This window comes from Ovis aries, chromosome 5, assembly GCF_016772045.2.
Source record: "Ovis aries strain OAR_USU_Benz2616 breed Rambouillet chromosome 5, ARS-UI_Ramb_v3.0, whole genome shotgun sequence".
NCBI lineage: Eukaryota > Metazoa > Chordata > Mammalia > Artiodactyla > Bovidae > Ovis > Ovis aries.
The window spans coordinates 78,139,144-78,156,785 of NC_056058.1; the positions used below are offsets into that span (position 1 = coordinate 78,139,144).

Genomic DNA, 17,642 nt, shown 5'->3' on the forward strand with positions numbered 1-17,642 from the left:
AGCTCTAGCAAAGCCCGTTCCCGCACCCAGGCATTCTTTTTCTCGTCGTTTTAGACCCGAAGGACGCGGCCGTTTTCCTTCCGTCTACGTTTTCTTTTGTATCTTTAAAAATTATAAAAGGTGATCTAACTTTTAAACTGTTAACTTCATTTGTACTACTGTGATTGCCTATTATTATATTCCAGACTGAGGGTGTTCTTGCACGCTCTAGCCCCCACATTTGATAACTATTTTTTTCTTTGACAAAATAGGCAGCTTGTTGATCGAATTAGGTTCCTTAATTTGTTGTTTTGAGCTTGTCTTTTGAATTGGCAGAAGTTCAGTGCTTTGATCTAGTAGAACTGATTTTTCACCTAATTTTTTTCCTTTTTTTCTCCACCGGATATTAAACTGCATGTTTGGTGTAAATATTTTTAAATATTAAAACAAAGGAAAAGGGAAAATAATCAACTATGATTCCACAGTTAAGGGTAATCAACAATAGTTAATTTTTTACCTGAGTCTTTTCCCCATGGCATTTTCTTAATGAAGATATTTTATATACAGTTGGATTACCCACTTTTCTTGCTTAAAATTATATTTTGAGCATTTCCCCATATTTAAAACAAACTTCATAAATATAACTTTATGATTTTGATTACACTACTGCTAACATGAACCAACTATCTTTTGAAATAGTTATATTACAGGTGAAACTAAATTCCCTGTTAACTATCATCCGGTATGCTAGATGATATGAAAGTATCACAGTTTATTTAATCCAGTGGGTCTCAGGTTCCCTTTCTACACTTAAAAATTATCGAGGAGTAATAGAGTTTTGTTTTTCTAATGAAGTATATATACTACTTTAGAAATTGAAACTGAAAATTAAAATTTTTTATTTATTCATTTAAAATTAACAATAAACCAGTTAAATATATATTAAAAATAATGTTTAAAATAGCTAAAGTATTTTTTAAAATGTATTAGTTTTTTTTTTTCATTTTACATATTTTATAGATCACTTAACATCTGGTGTTATAGGAGACAGGTAGAATCTCATTTGGTGTGCTGCCTTATTTAAGCTGAAGCATATTAAGAAAATCCACCCTTGCACAGATGAATATTTGGACAGGAAGGCCCTCATCCCCCCAAAAGATTTGGGGTTTCTAGGGGCCCTCAGACCACAGTTTGAAAAAGCTGATTTAATCGTTCTCATATTGATGAGCTGTTAGGTTCTTTGCAGTTTTCACTATTACAAACACTGCAGCATTGAAAGTTCTTTGTAATGGTTTTATTTATTTTTTTTTTTTGTAATGTATTCTTGAGCATAGTACTAGTGTTTCTCTAGAAGCAGAATTGCTAGGTCATAGAGTATGTACCTAAAAAATCTTGATATAAACATCACTTTTGATGTCTACATAATTTTTTGTGTTCTAATGTTCGTGTCTAGATTGTTTTAATTAATGATCTGGCAAAATAGTTTTAGTTGTTTTGAATTATTTTCTTGAATTTATGAAATGAGAATTATTAGATCAAATCTTAGGAATCTTTCTTAGGTCTTTGGTATATATTGTCATATTGTTCCCCTGACTGAGTATACCAGTTTATTTCTTATCATCAGGGTCTGTGATGCTCTTTTTATCAGACCCTTACCAACCATGTGTGCTTCTATTATTAGAAAGATTGTTTTCGGATTTAGTAGGCAGCTAAAGGTATGTATTTTAATTTGTGTTACTGTGATAGTGCAGACTGTACACTGAATTTTTTTCAGAATTTTACTAGTTTGTTCATATTTTTTGCCTGTTTATGGTCCAGTATCCAAGTGTTTTTCTAAAAGATTGTAATATCTTTTTATATTATAAGGATACATGTTATCATTTTTTGAAGGAAAGGAACAAAATTAACTTTTTTCCTATTTATAGTAGTATATTTTTATTAAAAAATACTATAATGACATATAATATAGATATGAAAAGCTTACATAATCTCAGACACCATTATTAATAGTTTGGTCTTTGCTTCTCTGTATTTTTTTTCATTGTGCCTTTGCTAATACTATTATTATTTTTTTTTACAACTTATTTATAAAAATGAGTTTGTACTATGCATGAGGTTTTATGATTTGATTTTTTCTTTTTTTGTCTTTTAACATTATATATTGGATATTTTTCTATAGAAGTACATAGAACTCTGGGCAGAGTTCTTTCAGAGTGGCTTTAGGAACACCAGTTGTGACCTTTAGTTATCTGATGTCAGGCTCCTGTCCTCTTCTGTATTCTCTTCCTAGGTGATTTCATCTGTTAACAGCTATGTGCTGCCAATTTCCAAATCTATATCTCAGACCTCCCTCCTGCATTCCAGATCCTTATATTCAACTACCCATTGGACATCTCCCCCAGGACATTCTCAAGGTACTTCAAACACCAGTCCAAACGTAAACTTGTTTTCCCTCAGTCCTGCTCCTCTTTGTATTGCCCGTTATGATCAGTGGTACTGTCGGCCACCTAGCTGGTCTTACGGCTCAGAGGTTAAAGTGTCTGCCTGCAGTGCGGCAGACCTGTGTTCGATCCCTGGGTCTGAAAGATCCCCTGGAGAAGGCAATGGCAACCCACTCCAGTATTCTTGCCTGGAGAATCCCATGGATGGAGGAGCCTGGTGGGCTACAGTCCATGGGGTCGCAAAGAGTTGGACACGACGGAGCGATTTCACTTCACTTCACTGTCAGCCACCTACTCACTTGTGATGGCAACCTATCTAATCCTACCTTTCTCCCTTGTTTTCACTCTCCAAAAGTCACCATTCTTTAGCCACTTTTGTATGTTTCCTTTCTGTCTAATCTGTCTCAGTTCAGGCTCTCATCATCTCTCACTTGAACCATTTTAGGAGCCTCCTTACTGTTGTTTTTTGTTCTCTGACAAATCTTCCATGGTGTTGCCAATTTGGTTTCACTCATGAAGAGATTTTTTAAAATCATTTTTGTAAAACTAAATAGTGTAAGTACTTGTTTGTAAAACTATGTGTACTTAAATAACCAAGTGAGTAAAGGTACTACTTACAACAGGTTATTATGCACATGTAAATAAAATTCCTTAGAATAGGCAGTATATCTTGTATTTGTTTTGTGTCTTCTCTACAAGGTAGATTACTGGCACAATAAATAAATCTTGATTGAAATGGAAGTATGTGCAGTTTAATAACATTTCATGTCAAAAGATTTCAGTATCACACTTCCTTTGTGGCTCAAATGGTAAAGAATCTGCCTGCAGTGCAGGAGACCAGGGTTCAATCCCTGGGTCAGGAAGATCTCCTGGAGAAGGAAATTACAACCCACTCTGGTATTTTGTCTGGAGAATTCTACAGACCGAAGAGCCTGGTCAGATACAGTCCATGGAGTGGCAAAGAGTTGGACGTGATTGAGCAACTAAGCACACACCCATCATACCTTTTATAAATTATTAGATTATGATTTAATTATCCTACTCTTTTTGTATCTTTTAGGTGCTTTAAAGAACATGGTGCTTAGAAGTACAATGTTATTTAGATAGAAATACTTTGTAAGTAGAAACACTTTATTGAGTATTACTTAATAAATTCTATATTCTTTAAGAAAAATTATCTGGCTTTTTCTAATGAGAGTTGTTTCTTTCAGTTCTGCACTTTATTTTTTTAAATACATTTTGTATTCAAAGTTCCTTTATTACTTTTTGCTGTTTATTTTTAATGTAATATTTATCAAAAGGATACCTGTACATAATTTAAAAAGTCAAGTAATACTACAAGACTTATAATGAAGAACAGCCCTCTGCCCTCATCCTCTCCCATAAATCCCACTCTGCAGAAGCAAAAGCAGAAGCAACTTTTCTAAGTGTTCCTCATCGGAATCACAAACAGAAATAATTTGACTAACTGTTTTCTCAGTTCTGCCAAGGGTGATTTATAACTACAATTGACCCTTGAACAACTCAAGTTTGAACTGCAGGTCCACTTATTCATGGACCTTTATTTTTTTCAGTAGTAAATAAATACTATGGTACTACATGATCCTACTTGGTTGAATACATGGATACAGAGGAATTTCAGACACTGAGGAACTGTGGATATGGAGGGCCAACTGTAAGTTATACACAACTTCATGAAGAGTCAGCTCCTGTAGCCCACTGTTAAAGGGTCAACTGCAGTAACACTAGATGCATAGGAGAGGTGTTAATTCAGTACATAAAGTGGATACCTCAGGGCATTAAGGATTAATTATCTCATAGAACCTTTATCGAGAAATGTTGCCCCATAGTCAGCCATTATTCAACTCTTTTTTCACCTCTAGGTTTTTAAATAACATGCTTTCTTATACAGCTCGCTCTCTCCCCTACTTCATCCTGCTGCTGCTGCTGCTAGGTCGCTTCAGTCGTGTCCCACAAAGTAGACAAACAAGTTTTAGATACTATTTACCAACTTCCTATTACAGAAGATGGGAGTTTAGTTTTGTTATACCAACCTCCACATTTAAACACCGCACTTCTCTCCTTTATGTTTGTATATTATATGTTAATTTTTAGGGGCTTCCCAGGTGGCTCAGTGGTAAAGAATCTGCCTGGCAGTGCGGGAGACAAGGAGCTGCAGGTTCCATCCCCAGGTTGGGATGATCCCTTGGAGGAGGGCATGGCAACCCACTCTAGTATTCTTGCCTGAAAAATCCCATGGACAGAGGAGCCTAGTGGGCTGTAATCCAAAGGGTCCCAAAGAGTTGGACACAACTGAGCACATCGTTTAGCCATGTGAATATTTTGTACAGCTGAGCTAGGTAGTATATTATAATGATATGTTCTTATATAATTTTGTGTTTTTCCTATAGTTAAAATTATCTTGGTTTTTTAATATATCTTTTTTTATCTTTAATATGTTAACAAACTTTCAGCCAAGACGTAATCTTTTGGTAGATTCACACGTATCAGATACTCTGTTTACTTTATAGCGTCTCTTCTGTCACCCTGCCTCCATCTTGATGGGTAGCTCTCTAGACCTGTTGCTGTCTTCCTGAAGTGTCCTTTGATGGTCATCTGTGAATTTCTTTTGTCTCTCCCCTGTGGTGGATAGCTTGTTTCCAGGATGTCAGGTCTTTCTTCCCTGGTGTCTATTACCTTCATGTTGGCAAAGTACATTTTCTAGTAGTTCCTGAAAATGACCGAGTGGGAGGCACATTTTGACATACCTCCTTCATTGTTTGTGTGCAACGTATGTGCACATACATTTCCTTACTTTCTGGCATTATAAGATACTCCATGCTCTTCTTGTATATTTCCTGTCCCAGTCTTAGCATCAGCCATTTCTGCAGGAACCTTGGTTCCTTTTGTTGAAGAAACATACTGGCACTAGTGTGTTTGTTGCCACTAGGATTGTCTTGCTTTTAGGCCCTTTTAGCTGATGGAGCAAGAGATAAATGGGTTTATGATAATAACTATAAATATTACAAGTAAAAAATTATTACAAATGTGTAACCACCTGTGTCCATATTAAGGTGAACATGAGTTTATTCTGATGTCTCCACCTCAAATTTGTTACCATATGGGTCATATTCTAGCTTCTTCCCCTTAACTTATCTATAACCTTTAAGAAGAGATGGCAAGAATATACAGAAGAACTGTACAAAAAGGATCTTCACAAACCAGATAATCACAATGGTGTGATCACTCATCTAGAGCCAGACGTCCTGGAATGTGAAGTCAAGTGGGCCTCAGAAAGCATCACTATGAACAAAGCTAGTGGAGGTGATGGAATTCCAGTAGAGCTATTTCAAATCCTGAAAGATGATGCTGTGAAAGTGCTGCACTCAATATGCCAGCAAATTTGGAAAACTCAGCAGTGGCCACAGGACTGGAAAAGGTCAGTTTTCATTCCAATCCCAAAGAAAGGCAATGCCAAAGAATGCTCAAACTACCACAAAATTGCACTCATCTCACATGCTAGTAAAGTAATGCTCAAAATTCTCCCAGCCAGGCTTCAGCAATACGTGAACCAAGAACTTCCTGATATTCAAGCTGGTTTTAGAAAAGGCAGAGGAACCAGAGATCAAATTGCCAACATCTGCTGGATCATGGAAAAAGCAAGAGAGTTCCAGAAAAACATCTATTTCTGGTTTATTGACTATGCCAAAGCCTTTGACTGTGTGGATCACAATAAACTGTGGAAAATTCTTCAAGAGATGCGAATACCAGACAACCTAACCTGCCTGTTGAGAAATCTGTATGCAGGTCAGGAAGCAACAGTTAGAACTGAACATGGAACAACAGACTGGTTCCAAATAGGAAAAGGAGTATGTCAAGGTTGTATATTGTCACCCTGCTTATTTAACTTATATGCAGAGTACATCATGAGAAATGCTGGACTGGAAGAAACAGAAGCTGGAATCAAGATTGCCGGGAGAAATATCAATAACCTCAGATATGCAGGTGACACCACCCTTATGGCAGAAAGTGAAGAGGATCTAAAATGCCTCTTGATGAAGGTAAAAGAGGAGAGTGAAAAAGTTGGCTTAAAGCTCAACATTCAGAAAATGAAGATCATGGCATCTGGTCCCATCACTTCATGGGAAATAGATGGGAAAACTGTAGAAACAGTGTCAGACTTTATTTTTTTGGGCTCCAAAATCACTGCAGATGGTGACTGCAGTCATGAAATTAAAAGACGCTTACTCTTTGGAAGAAAAGTTATGACTAACCTAGATAGCATATTGAAAAGCAGAGACATTACTTTGCCGACTAAGGTCCATCTAGTCAAGGCTATGGTTTTTCCTGTGGTCATGTATGGATGTGAGAGTTGGACTGTGAAGAAGGCTGAGCACTGAAGAATTGATGCTTTTGAACTGTGGTGTTGGAGAAGACTCTTGAGAGTCCCTTGGACTGCAAGGAGATCCAACCAGTCCATTCTGAAGGAGATCAGCCCTGGGATTTCTTTGGAAGGAATGATGCTAAAGCTGAAACCCCAATACTTTGGCCACCTCATGCGAAGAGTTGACTCAGTGGAAAAGACTTTAATGCTGGGAGGGACTGGGGGCAGGAGGAGAAGGGGACGACCGAGGATGAGATGGCTGGATGGCATCACGGACTCGATGAACGCGAGTCTGAGTGAACTCCGGGAGTTGGTGATGGACAGGGAGGTCTGGCGTGCTGCAATTCATGGGGTCGCAAAGAGTCGGACACGACTGAGTGAACTGAACTGAACTTCCTTCTAAAGGTGGGAGACCTTGCTCCCACCATCAGCCATCCATTTATTTAATTTCATTTCTAGCATATGAGTATGTTGGTTTCAGAATTAACCCATACCCCCATGAGAAACAGTTTTATCAACTAGAGCAGCGGTTCCCAACCTCTGGGTGGTTTGCCCCAGGGACCAGTTTTATGGAAGATAAGTCTTCCATGGACCGGGATGGGGAGGGTGCTTTCAGGATGATTCTAGTGCATTACATTTATTCTGTACTTTATTATTATTATATCAGCTCTACCACAGAGGCATTAGATCCCAGAGGTTGGAAATCCCTGAACTAGAGTATAATGCTTGTGTTGCTTTTAGACTCCACTCATTTCCCAAGGTCGAACTTTTATTTTTCCATCCTTTTCAGCATGTTTGTTTTATATATTCATAATGCATTTACACTTTTTTTTTCCAAATTGTGTGTTCCATCTGAGTTCTCCAGCCTTCTAAATATTTTTTAAATTTGCATACATTGAGATTGTTCTTTGTATTATAAAGTTGTATGGGTATTAACAAACACTTAATGTTTTGTATTCACTATTATAGTATTATACAGAATAATTTCACCACTCTAAAAAATCCACTTTGCTTTACCTGTTCAGTCCTCCCCTAGTCCAAAGCACTGGTTCTCACTGATGTATTTACTGTCTCTCTAGTTTTACCCTTTCCAGAATATCATAAAATTAGAAACCTATAGTAGTACATAGATTTTTTTAGACTGACTTCTTTTACTTAGCAATACCCATTTAAAATTCATCCATCTTTTTTGTGGCTTGATTGTATATTTCTTCATATCACTGAATAATATTCCATTGCATGCATGTACCAAGGTTTATTTATCCACTCATTGAAGGACATCTTGGATGCTTACAGGTTTTGGCAGTTATGAATAACATTGCTATAAACTTTCACATCTAAGTGCTTGTGTGGACATAAATCTTTAAATCAGTTGGATAAATACCTAGTATTACTGTTGCTGGATCATATGGTAAGACAATATTTAGTTTTATAAGAGACCGTCAAGGTGTCTTCCAAAGTGACTGTACATGTCACATTCCTAAGTGAAAGTTCTTGCCGCTTGGCATCCTTGGGGCGTTTAGTATTGTCAGGGTTTTTTTTTAATTTCAGCCATTGTGATAGATATAAAATGATATCTTCTTATTTTAATCTGTAGTTCTTTAAAGACAAATGGTGTTCAGCATTTTATATCCTTGTTTGCAATTTTTATATCTTTTTTTAAATTAAAAAATAGTTTTATTTATTTCCTTTTTGGCTGTGCTGGGTCCATTGCTGGGCAGGCTTTTCTCTAGTTACCGTGAGCCGGGCTCTTTTTTGTGGTGCGTGGGCTTCTCGTTGCAGTGGCTTCTCTGGTTTCAAAATACGGGCCCAGGGCGCGTGGGCTTCAGTGGTTGCGGTGTGTGGGCTCAGTATTTGTGGTTCCTGGGCTCTAGAACATACCCTCAACGGTTGTGGCGCAAACTTAGTCGCTCCATGACATGTGGATCTTCCCAAACCAGGGGTCCATCATGTGTCTCCTGCACTAGCAGGTGGATTCTTTACCACTGAGCCTCCAGGGAAGGCTTTTAACTTTTATTTTATATTGGAGTACAGTTATTAACACAGTTGATAATTGTGTTTGTTTTGGGTGTACAGCAGAGTGATTCATTTATACATATACATGTATCCATTCTTTTTAAAAATCTTTTCCCATTTAGGTTATTACAGAGAATTGAGCAGAGTTCCCTGTGCTATATGTTGTTCAGTCACTCAGTCGTGTCTGACTCTTTGTGACCCCATGGACTGCAGCATGCTAGGCCTCCTTGTCTTTCACCATCTCCCGGAGCTTGCTCATACTCATGTCCATTGAGTTAGTGATGCCGTCCACCCCATGTTATCCTCTGTTGCCTCCTTCTCCTCTTGCCCTCAATCTTTCCCAGTAACAGGGTCTTTTCCAATGAGTTGGCTCTGCATCAGGTGGCCGAAGCATTGGAGCTTCAGCATCATTCCTTCCAATGAATATTCAGGATTGATTTCCTTTCTTATTTGGAGACATAGCTGTTCAGAACTCTTGCCCATTTTTAAATTGGATTGTTTATTATCTATTGGGTAAGAAAGCTCATTCTAGGGAAAAACCCAAATGAACTTTTTGGCCAACCCAATAGTTATTGAATTTTAAGAGTTTTTGGAGGATTTTAGATACAAGTCCTTTATCAGTTAAGTGTTTTGCAACTATTGTCACCCACTCTATGGCTGGTCTTCTCATTTTCTTAACAGTGTCCTTTTCAGAGCAGATATTTTTAACTTTAATAAGGTCCAATTACCAGTTTTTCTTTCATGTCTCATGTCATTGGTCATCACCAAACCCAGGGTTTGGGAAGTTTTCAGCTATTATGCTTCAAATATGTTCTCTGCTCCATTCTCTCCTCCTCTCCTGAAACTCCTGTAATGTAAAGTTAGTACATTTAATGTCGTCTCAGAGGTCTCGTAAGTTGTCTTTTTATTTTTTTTCCTTAATTCTTTTTTTTTTTCCCCCCCTGTTCAGCTAGAGTGATTTCTACTACTCTGTCTTCCAGTTCACGGATCTGTTCTTCAGTATCATCCTACTGCTGATTCCTTCCAGTGTATTTTTTTCTTTCAGTTATTGTATTCTTCAACTCTGTTTGGTTCTTTATATTTTCTAATTCTTTGCTAGAAACTAATTTCTCACTGTTCATCTGTTCTTTTACCAAGTGCTTTGAGCATTTTCATGATTATTACCATGAACTCTTTATCAAGTGGGTTGCTTATCTCCACTCGGTTCTTCTTCTGGGGTTTTTATTCCTTCATTTGGGACATACTCCTCTGTTGCCTAATTCTGTGTTTTTGGTAGGTTGGTTACACTTCCTGATCTTGGACTAGTGAAACCTGATGTAGAAGATGTCCTGTGGTGTCCCGCACCCGCTCCCCTCTCATCCCCAGACTTATGTGCTCTAGAGAGCGTACTCTAGGTGGACTGCAGGGGCCCTTCCTTTGTGGTGGGATGGCTGCTGTGGGCACCCTGGTAGGTGTGGCTGACCTCTTCTTTGGTTTGGTTGCCAAGCTCTAAGTAGTGTGAAGGCTGCCAGCTGCTGGTGGGAGGGGCAGGTCCTGGCATGGCTGGCTGTATGGCTTGGGGTGTTCCAGTCGTGATGCTGGGCTACTGGTGGACAGGGCTGGGTCATGAGCTGATTGGCCCAGAACTAGTACTGGCTCATTAGTGTGCAAAGCTGGATCTTGAGGCTGGTGTTGGCCTGCTGGTAGGTGGGGCCGTTTCCTGACATGGGTGGCTTTGAGGTCTGGGATGTCCTGGAGCTGATGCTGGCCTGCTGTTGCTTGGGTCCAGATCTTGTGGCTAGTAAGCCAGAATGATGCTTATCATCACAAGTGTCCACATGGTAGAATGAGCTCCTCAAAGTCACCGGTGCCAGCATCTGTGTCCCCAGGGTAAGTCCCAGTTGCCTCCTGAAATCAGCAGTGAGTCTGACATAACCTCCTTTCAAATTACTGCTTCTGCCCTGGATCTCAGAGCATGTGTGATTTTGTGTGAACTCGTAAGTCTCATTTCTCGCAGCCCTCTGGCTATCCTGAGTGTAAACCTAAAGCCTAATGTTTTAGAGGGCTTGTCCTCTGTTGCAGGACCTCCAGGCTCGGAAACTTGCTGTGAGGCTCAGGCTTCTCATTCCTTGGGCAGAACCTCTGCAATCGTTTATGCTGTTTATGGTTCATCCACCCAGGGGTATGTGTCTTGACTATACCATGTCTCTACCTTTCCTGCCCATCTTGTTGTGGGTCCTTCTTTATATTAAGTTATAGAAGATTTTTTCTGCAAGTTCTCATCAGTGGTTGCTCTTTAAATAGTAATCTTGGGACTTTCTTGGTGGTCCAGTGGCTAAGACCCTGCATTTCCAAAGCAGGGAGCCTGGGTCTGATCCTTGGTCAGGGAACTAGATCCCACATGCTGCAACCAAGTTTGCCCGCAACAACTAAAAGATCCTGCATGCCACAAGAGATCGAAGATAACCACATGCCAGAGCTGAGACCTGGCACAGCCACAATAAATAAATAAGTATTTTAAAAATAAATAGAAATTTTGATGTGTCCATGGAAGGAGCTATAGGTATTTTGTAGATATTCTTTACCAAATTGAAGAAGTTCCCCTCTAATCATAATTTGCTGAGAGTTTTTATCATGAGTGTTGGGTTTTGTCAAATGGTTTTTCTTTTGCATCAGTCAGTATGATTGTTTGATAACTCTTCTTTAGTCTGTTGATGTGGTACATTACATTGATTAATCTTCAGATGTTGAACCCACCGTGTATACCTGGATAAATCCCATTTGGTGGTTGTGTATAATTCAGTTTATGCACTATTGGGTTCAGTTTGGTAATACCTTGTTGTAGATTTTTACTTCTATGTTCATAAGCTACATTGGTCTGCAGTTTCCTTTCCTGTAATGTCTTTATGGTTTGGTGTTACAAGTCATGGTGCTCTTATAGAATGATTCAGGAAGTGTTCCCTCTGCTTCAGTTTTCTGGAGGAAACTTTGGAGAATTGGTATCATTTCTTCATGAAATGTTTGGTAAAATTCACAAGTGAAGCTATCTAGACTTGGTGATTTATTTTGTGGAAGGTTATTAATTATTAATTCAGTTTCGTTAATATATGTAGGACTTTAGGCTAATCTATTTCCCCTTGAATGAATTTTGGTAGTTTGTGTTTTTTAAGAAATTGGTCCATTTCATTGAAATGATCAAGTTTGGGGGTATAGAGTTGTTCATAATATTCCTCTATTTTTAAGTGTCCATGATATCAGTAGTTATGACCCCTCTTTTATTTCTGATGTTGGTAATTTGTATCTCTCTCTTTTTAAAATTAGCCTAGTTTATCAACTTTACTTTTGTAAAGGGTTTTTGTTTTCAGTGATTTTCTTCATTTCTCTATTGTTTTCCTGTTTTTAACTTATTGATTTCTGCTCTAATGTATTTAATTTATCTTTTCTGCTGCCTACTTTGGCCTTAAATTGCTCTTTTTCTGATTTTCCAAGATGGAAGCTTAGCATATGGATTTTTAGATCATTCTCCTTTTTTAATATATACACTAAAACTATTAAAAACTCCTCTAAGCACTGCTTTTACTACAGCCTGTAATCCTCACTTGAATTTTTAGATTTCTGCTATCAATTTCCATGAATACTTTTTTCTTCATATATTCCTTATGTATGGCTTCCTATTGCTGTTTCATAGTTGCATTGCTTTTTTTCTGAGAATGTAAGTTTCTTTGATGTTTTCTTCTTCCTGTATTATCTCTTCCTCCAAGTTCCTTTTATTTCTTTTGGTGTCTGTGTGTTTTCATGTACTTTTGTATATGTATGGTATAACCACAATTTAAAAATGGAGATAGAAGTAATACACTTAAATGAATTAGGATGCCATACCATTGTTACTGAGAATTTTTCTGAACTTTGCCTTGTGCTAGCATAATTAATTGTTCCTTTGAAGATGATCCTTCTGTCTTCAGAATTCAAAGTTTCACTATAGAGTAACTGTGGATTCCTCTTTGCAGTCTGTTGAACTGTGTGAGGGTTAGGGATGCTGACCTTCTCTGCTGTTAAAAATTCTTCCATAACCTACAGTCAGTCCTCCGTACCCATGGTTCTTCCATATCCATGATTCCACCAACCCTGATTGTGCAGTGTTACAATATTTACTATTGAAAAAAATCTGCATGTAAGTGAACTGTGTAGTTCATACCCATGTGGTTCAAGGATCAACTGTACTTAGGTTGCTTGGTAATGGGTTCCCTGCATCTGTTGTGTCTTTAATCAGTTCTGGAACTCCTGGCATTATCTTTACAAGCATACTTGTTCCATGCTCTCTAGTCTCCTTGTAGGGCTCCATTCTCATTCTGTCATCCGTGTTTCTTAACTTCTTTTTCATATTTTCTTCTTCCCTATTTCTCTGGGCTTCGTTTGAGGTTATTTCTTCAGATAGGTCTTCAGCTCTTTGATTCTGTATTAAGCTCTGTCTAACCTTTTTAATTCCGTCTTTATGATTTTTTTGAGCCTCGTGTCCCCAGTTTGTGGTGACTATCATCAGTGGCTCTAGTAAAGCGCTCTCATTTGTTGATTGTCTCTTATCTTTCATTTCCCTCTCCTTTTCCTTACTCCAGGCCACCATTCACATGTGTTTAATAATATATATCTTTCTGTTTGTATATTATTGCAAAATTTTTATTGTGTTTTATCAACTATTTGAGGAACATTGCTGGAAGTGTTCCTCCTTCTGCACTTAGTCTTAATTGCTTTCTTAAGATGTCGTTTAACTTGTCCCTCTATGCTTGAATTTCCTGTAAACATGCAGTTAGTGCTAAAAGCTTGATTAGATTTGGAGTCAGTTACTGTTTTTGTTTTTGAAGGCAGGAATATTTTGTATGTGATTCTGTGTCTTCCACATGAAGCATATAATGTTTGGTTTTTTCACATTTATTGATGGTGAAACAGCTCAACTGGAATTCCATCACCTCCACTAGCTTTGTTCGTAGTGATGCTTTCTAAGGCCCACTTGACTTCACATTCCAAGATGTCTGGCTCTAGATTAGTGATCACATCATCATGATTATCTGGGTCGTGAAGATCTTTTTTTGTACAGTTCTTCCGTGTATTCTTTGCCACCTCTTCTTAATATCTTCTGCTTCTGTTAGGTCCATACCATTTCTGTCCTTTATCGAGCCCATCTTTGCATGAAATGTTCCCTTGGTATCTCTAATTTTCTTGAAGAGATCTCTAGTCTTTCCCATTCTGTTGTTTTCCTCTATTTCTTTGCATTGATTGCTGAAGAAGGCTTTCTTATCTCTTCTTGCTATTCTTTGGAACTCTGCATTCAGATGCTTATATCTTTCCTTTTCTCCTTTGCTTTTCACCTCTCTTTACACAGCTGTTTATAAGGCCTCCCCAGACAGCCATTTTGCTTTTTTGCATTTCTTTTCCATGGGGATGGTCTTGATCCCTGTCTCCGGTCACGAACCTCATTCCATAGTTCATCAGGCACTCTATCTATCAGATCTAGGCCCTTAAATCTATTTCTCACTTCCACTGTATAATCATAAGGGATTTCATTTAGGTCATACCTGAATGGTCTAGCGGTTTTCCCTACTTTCTTCAATTTGAGTCTGAATTTGGTAATAAGGAGTTCATGATCTGAGCCACAGTCAGCTCCTGGTCTTGTTTTTGCAGACTGTGTAGAGCTTCCCCATCTTTGGCTGCAAAGAATATAATCAATCTGATTTCGGTGTTGACCATCTGGTGATGTCCATGTGCAGAGTCTTCTCTTGTGTTGTTAGAAGAGGGTGTTTGCTATGACCAGTGCATTATCTTGGCAAAACTCTATTAGTCTTTGCCCTGCTTCATTTCGCATTCCAAGGCCAAATTTGCCTGTTACTCCAGGTGTTTCTTGACTTCCTACTTTTGCATTCCAGTCCCCTATAATGAAAAGGACATCTTTTTGGGGTGTTAGTTCTAAAAGGTCTTGTACTCAATATGCCAGCAAATTTGGAAAACTCAGCAGTGGCCACAGGACTGGAAAAGGTCAGTTTTCATTCCAATTCCAAAGAAAGGCAATGCAAAAGAATGCTCAAACTACCGCACAATTGCACTCATCTCACATGCTAGTAAAGTAATGCTCAAAATTCTCCAAGCCAGGCTTCAGTAATACATGAGCCGTGAACTCCCTGATGTTCTAGCTGGTTTTAGAAAAGGCAGAGGAACCAGAGATCAAATTGCCAACATCTGCTGGATCATCGAAAAAGCAAGAGAGTTCCAGAAAACATCTATTTCTGGTTTATTGACTATGCCAAAGCCTTTGACTGTGTGGATCACAATAAACTGTGGAAAATTCTGAAAGAGATGGGAATACCAAACCACCTAACCTGCCTCTTGAGAAATCTGTATGCAGGTCAGGAAGCACCAGTTAGAACTGGACATGGAACAACAGACTGGTTCCAAATACGAAAAGGAGTATGTCAAGGCTGAATATTGTCACCCTGCTTATTTAACTTATATGCAGAGTACATCATGAGAATCGCTGGACTGGGAGAAACACAAGCTGGAATCAAGATTGCCAGGAGAAATATCAATAACCTCAGATATGCAGATGACACCACCCTTACGGCAGAAAGTGAAGAGGAGCTAAAAAGCCTCTTGATGAAAGTGAAAGAGGAGAGTGAAAAAGTTGGCTTAAAGCTCAACATTCAGAAAACGAAGATCATGGCATCTGGTCCCATCACTTCATGGGAAATAGATGGGGAAACAGTAGAAACAGTGTCAGACTTTATTTTTTGGGGCTCCAAAATCACTGCAGATGGTGACTGCAACCATGAAATTAAAAGACACTTACTCCTTGGAAGAAAAGTTATGACCAACCTAGATAGTATATTTAAAACCAGAGACATTACTTTGCTGACTAAGGTCCATCTAGTCAAGGCTATGGTTTCTCCTGTGGTCATGTATGGATGTGAGAGTTGGACTGTGAAGAAGGCTGAGTGCCAAAGAATTGATGCTTTTGAACTGTGGTGTTGGAGAAGACTCTTGAGAGTCCCTTGGACTGCAAGGAGATCCAACCAGTCCATTCTGAAGGAGATCAGCCCTGGGATTTCTTTTGGAAGGAATGATGCTAAAGCTGAAACTCCAATACTTTGGCCACCTCATGTGAAGAGTTGACTCAGTGGAAAAGACTTTGATGCTGGGAGGGACTGGGGGCAGGAGGAGAAGGGGACGACCGAGGATGAGATGGCTGGATGGCATCACGGACTCGATGGACATGAGTCTGAGTGAACTCTGGAGATGGTGATGGACAGGGAGGCCTGGCGTGCTGCGATTCATGGGGTCACAAAGAGTTGGACACGACTGAGCGACTGAACTGACCTGAACTGATGGTGAAATTGCTGGATTCATATATATTGGCCTGATCCCATATTATAAAGTTTCCCACCAGCCTTTCATCCAACAGTTTTAACATCCATTGATAGCCATTGCCTAGTACATTTATTGCATTAGGGACTATGAAGAGATGATTTTTAAAATGTTAATATCCTTCTGCATTTATCAACTGGAATTCTTATCTAAAGAACTCTTCCTTAGCAGCTATTTTGTTATCCTAAAGTACATTTTGTAAATAAAGTGCAAAATAAATTCTTAGTTCTTTTCTCTTAATATATCAATTTTCAGAGTAATGAGTTACTGCCCTAGCATCCCTCTAGTGAATGGTGGTTTTTGTTTCTGTTTTTAGTATCATTATGATCTCTTGGTGTGTGTGTGTTTTAATCCATTTGATTTGTGGTCAGGCCTCATTTATTTGATGGTCACTTGTTCCTTTGAAGCCAGTGGGATCACCTTCAACTTAGCCCCTGTGTTCTTTTATATTGTCTCATTAGTCATTGATAGATTCCTTCAATATCTCTCAGGCTTATTTGGTGTAGTTCCTGCCACAAATCAAAAGTTCATCTACTTTATTCATAAAGTTAATTTTAGCTTTCTTGTACCTCTCTTGTATGCTTATTTTCTGTTTCTTTAATTTCTGCTCTTAGCTTATTTGTTTTCATTCTTTCTTTCCTAGTTTAAGCACCTAAGTCTCTTCGTATCTGTTGAAGTGCCACTTTTACTGATTCTCACAAGTTTATACATGCAGTATATTTTATATTATTTGATACATGGTACTTATAGCTATTTTTAGTTTTCAACTATGAATTCTTTGACCCATGAGTTATCTGGATGAGTGTTTTAAATTTGACAGTAGTTTATGTGTACATGTTATATTGTTAAGAGTTTGTTTTCATGTCATTTTTGTATGTATAGAGGAATTTCTCCAAATATATCACAGGTTCTTCAAAGCAATACTCTTAAATTTTATTTGTGTCTATTCCCTGACTATGTTTCTTGGCATGCAATACATTGAATTAAAGGAATATAAGGAATTAAAGGAACTATCATACTTTGTATTTTTTAGCCACACAAGAATTAAATTCTGAATAAGTCTACAAGTAGAATGGACAGTTATTTTAAAGCAGCAGTCAGTGACTTGGACAGACTTCTCGATGATTTCGAACAGAATCCAGGTTTGTACTATTAATGTAATTTTAAAATGTCAGTAATTAGTACTCTTAGCAAAATATGGTTTCAATTTTGGTCACATGGTTATCTTCTGTAAAACATTCACATATCCCGTTATAATGAATTAGTATATTCTTATACTGAATAGAACCAATAGCCAGACATAGAAATAAGAAAACCAGAAGTTTCTTTCCAGATATAAACTTAGGTAAAAGAAAGACCTTTAAAACCAGCATATGAACCAGCTAAAAGCAACTTGAGAGTTCTTCATAAAGTTGGTATTTCATTACTATGAA

General features: G+C 38.1%; 1 protein-coding gene across 18 annotated transcripts in view; it reads left to right on the forward strand.

The window, feature by feature from the left end:
* Positions 1 to 17,642, forward strand: part of ZFYVE16 (zinc finger FYVE-type containing 16) — a 62,752-nt gene that overhangs the window by 936 nt on the left and 44,174 nt on the right. For 5 of the 18 annotated variants that reach the window (XM_042250714.1, XM_027970484.2, XM_060415973.1 and 2 more), the window contains exon 2: positions 17,243 to 17,351. In XM_042250714.1, the coding sequence (XP_042106648.1) occupies positions 17,282 to 17,351 (70 nt within the window). In that variant the 5' untranslated portion in view covers positions 17,243 to 17,281. Of the gene's footprint in view, positions 1 to 2,269; positions 10,982 to 17,242; positions 17,352 to 17,642 lie in introns of all 18 variants that reach the window. The other 13 variants (XM_060415965.1, XM_060415970.1, XM_042250718.2 and 10 more) reach the window with 4 other exon arrangements.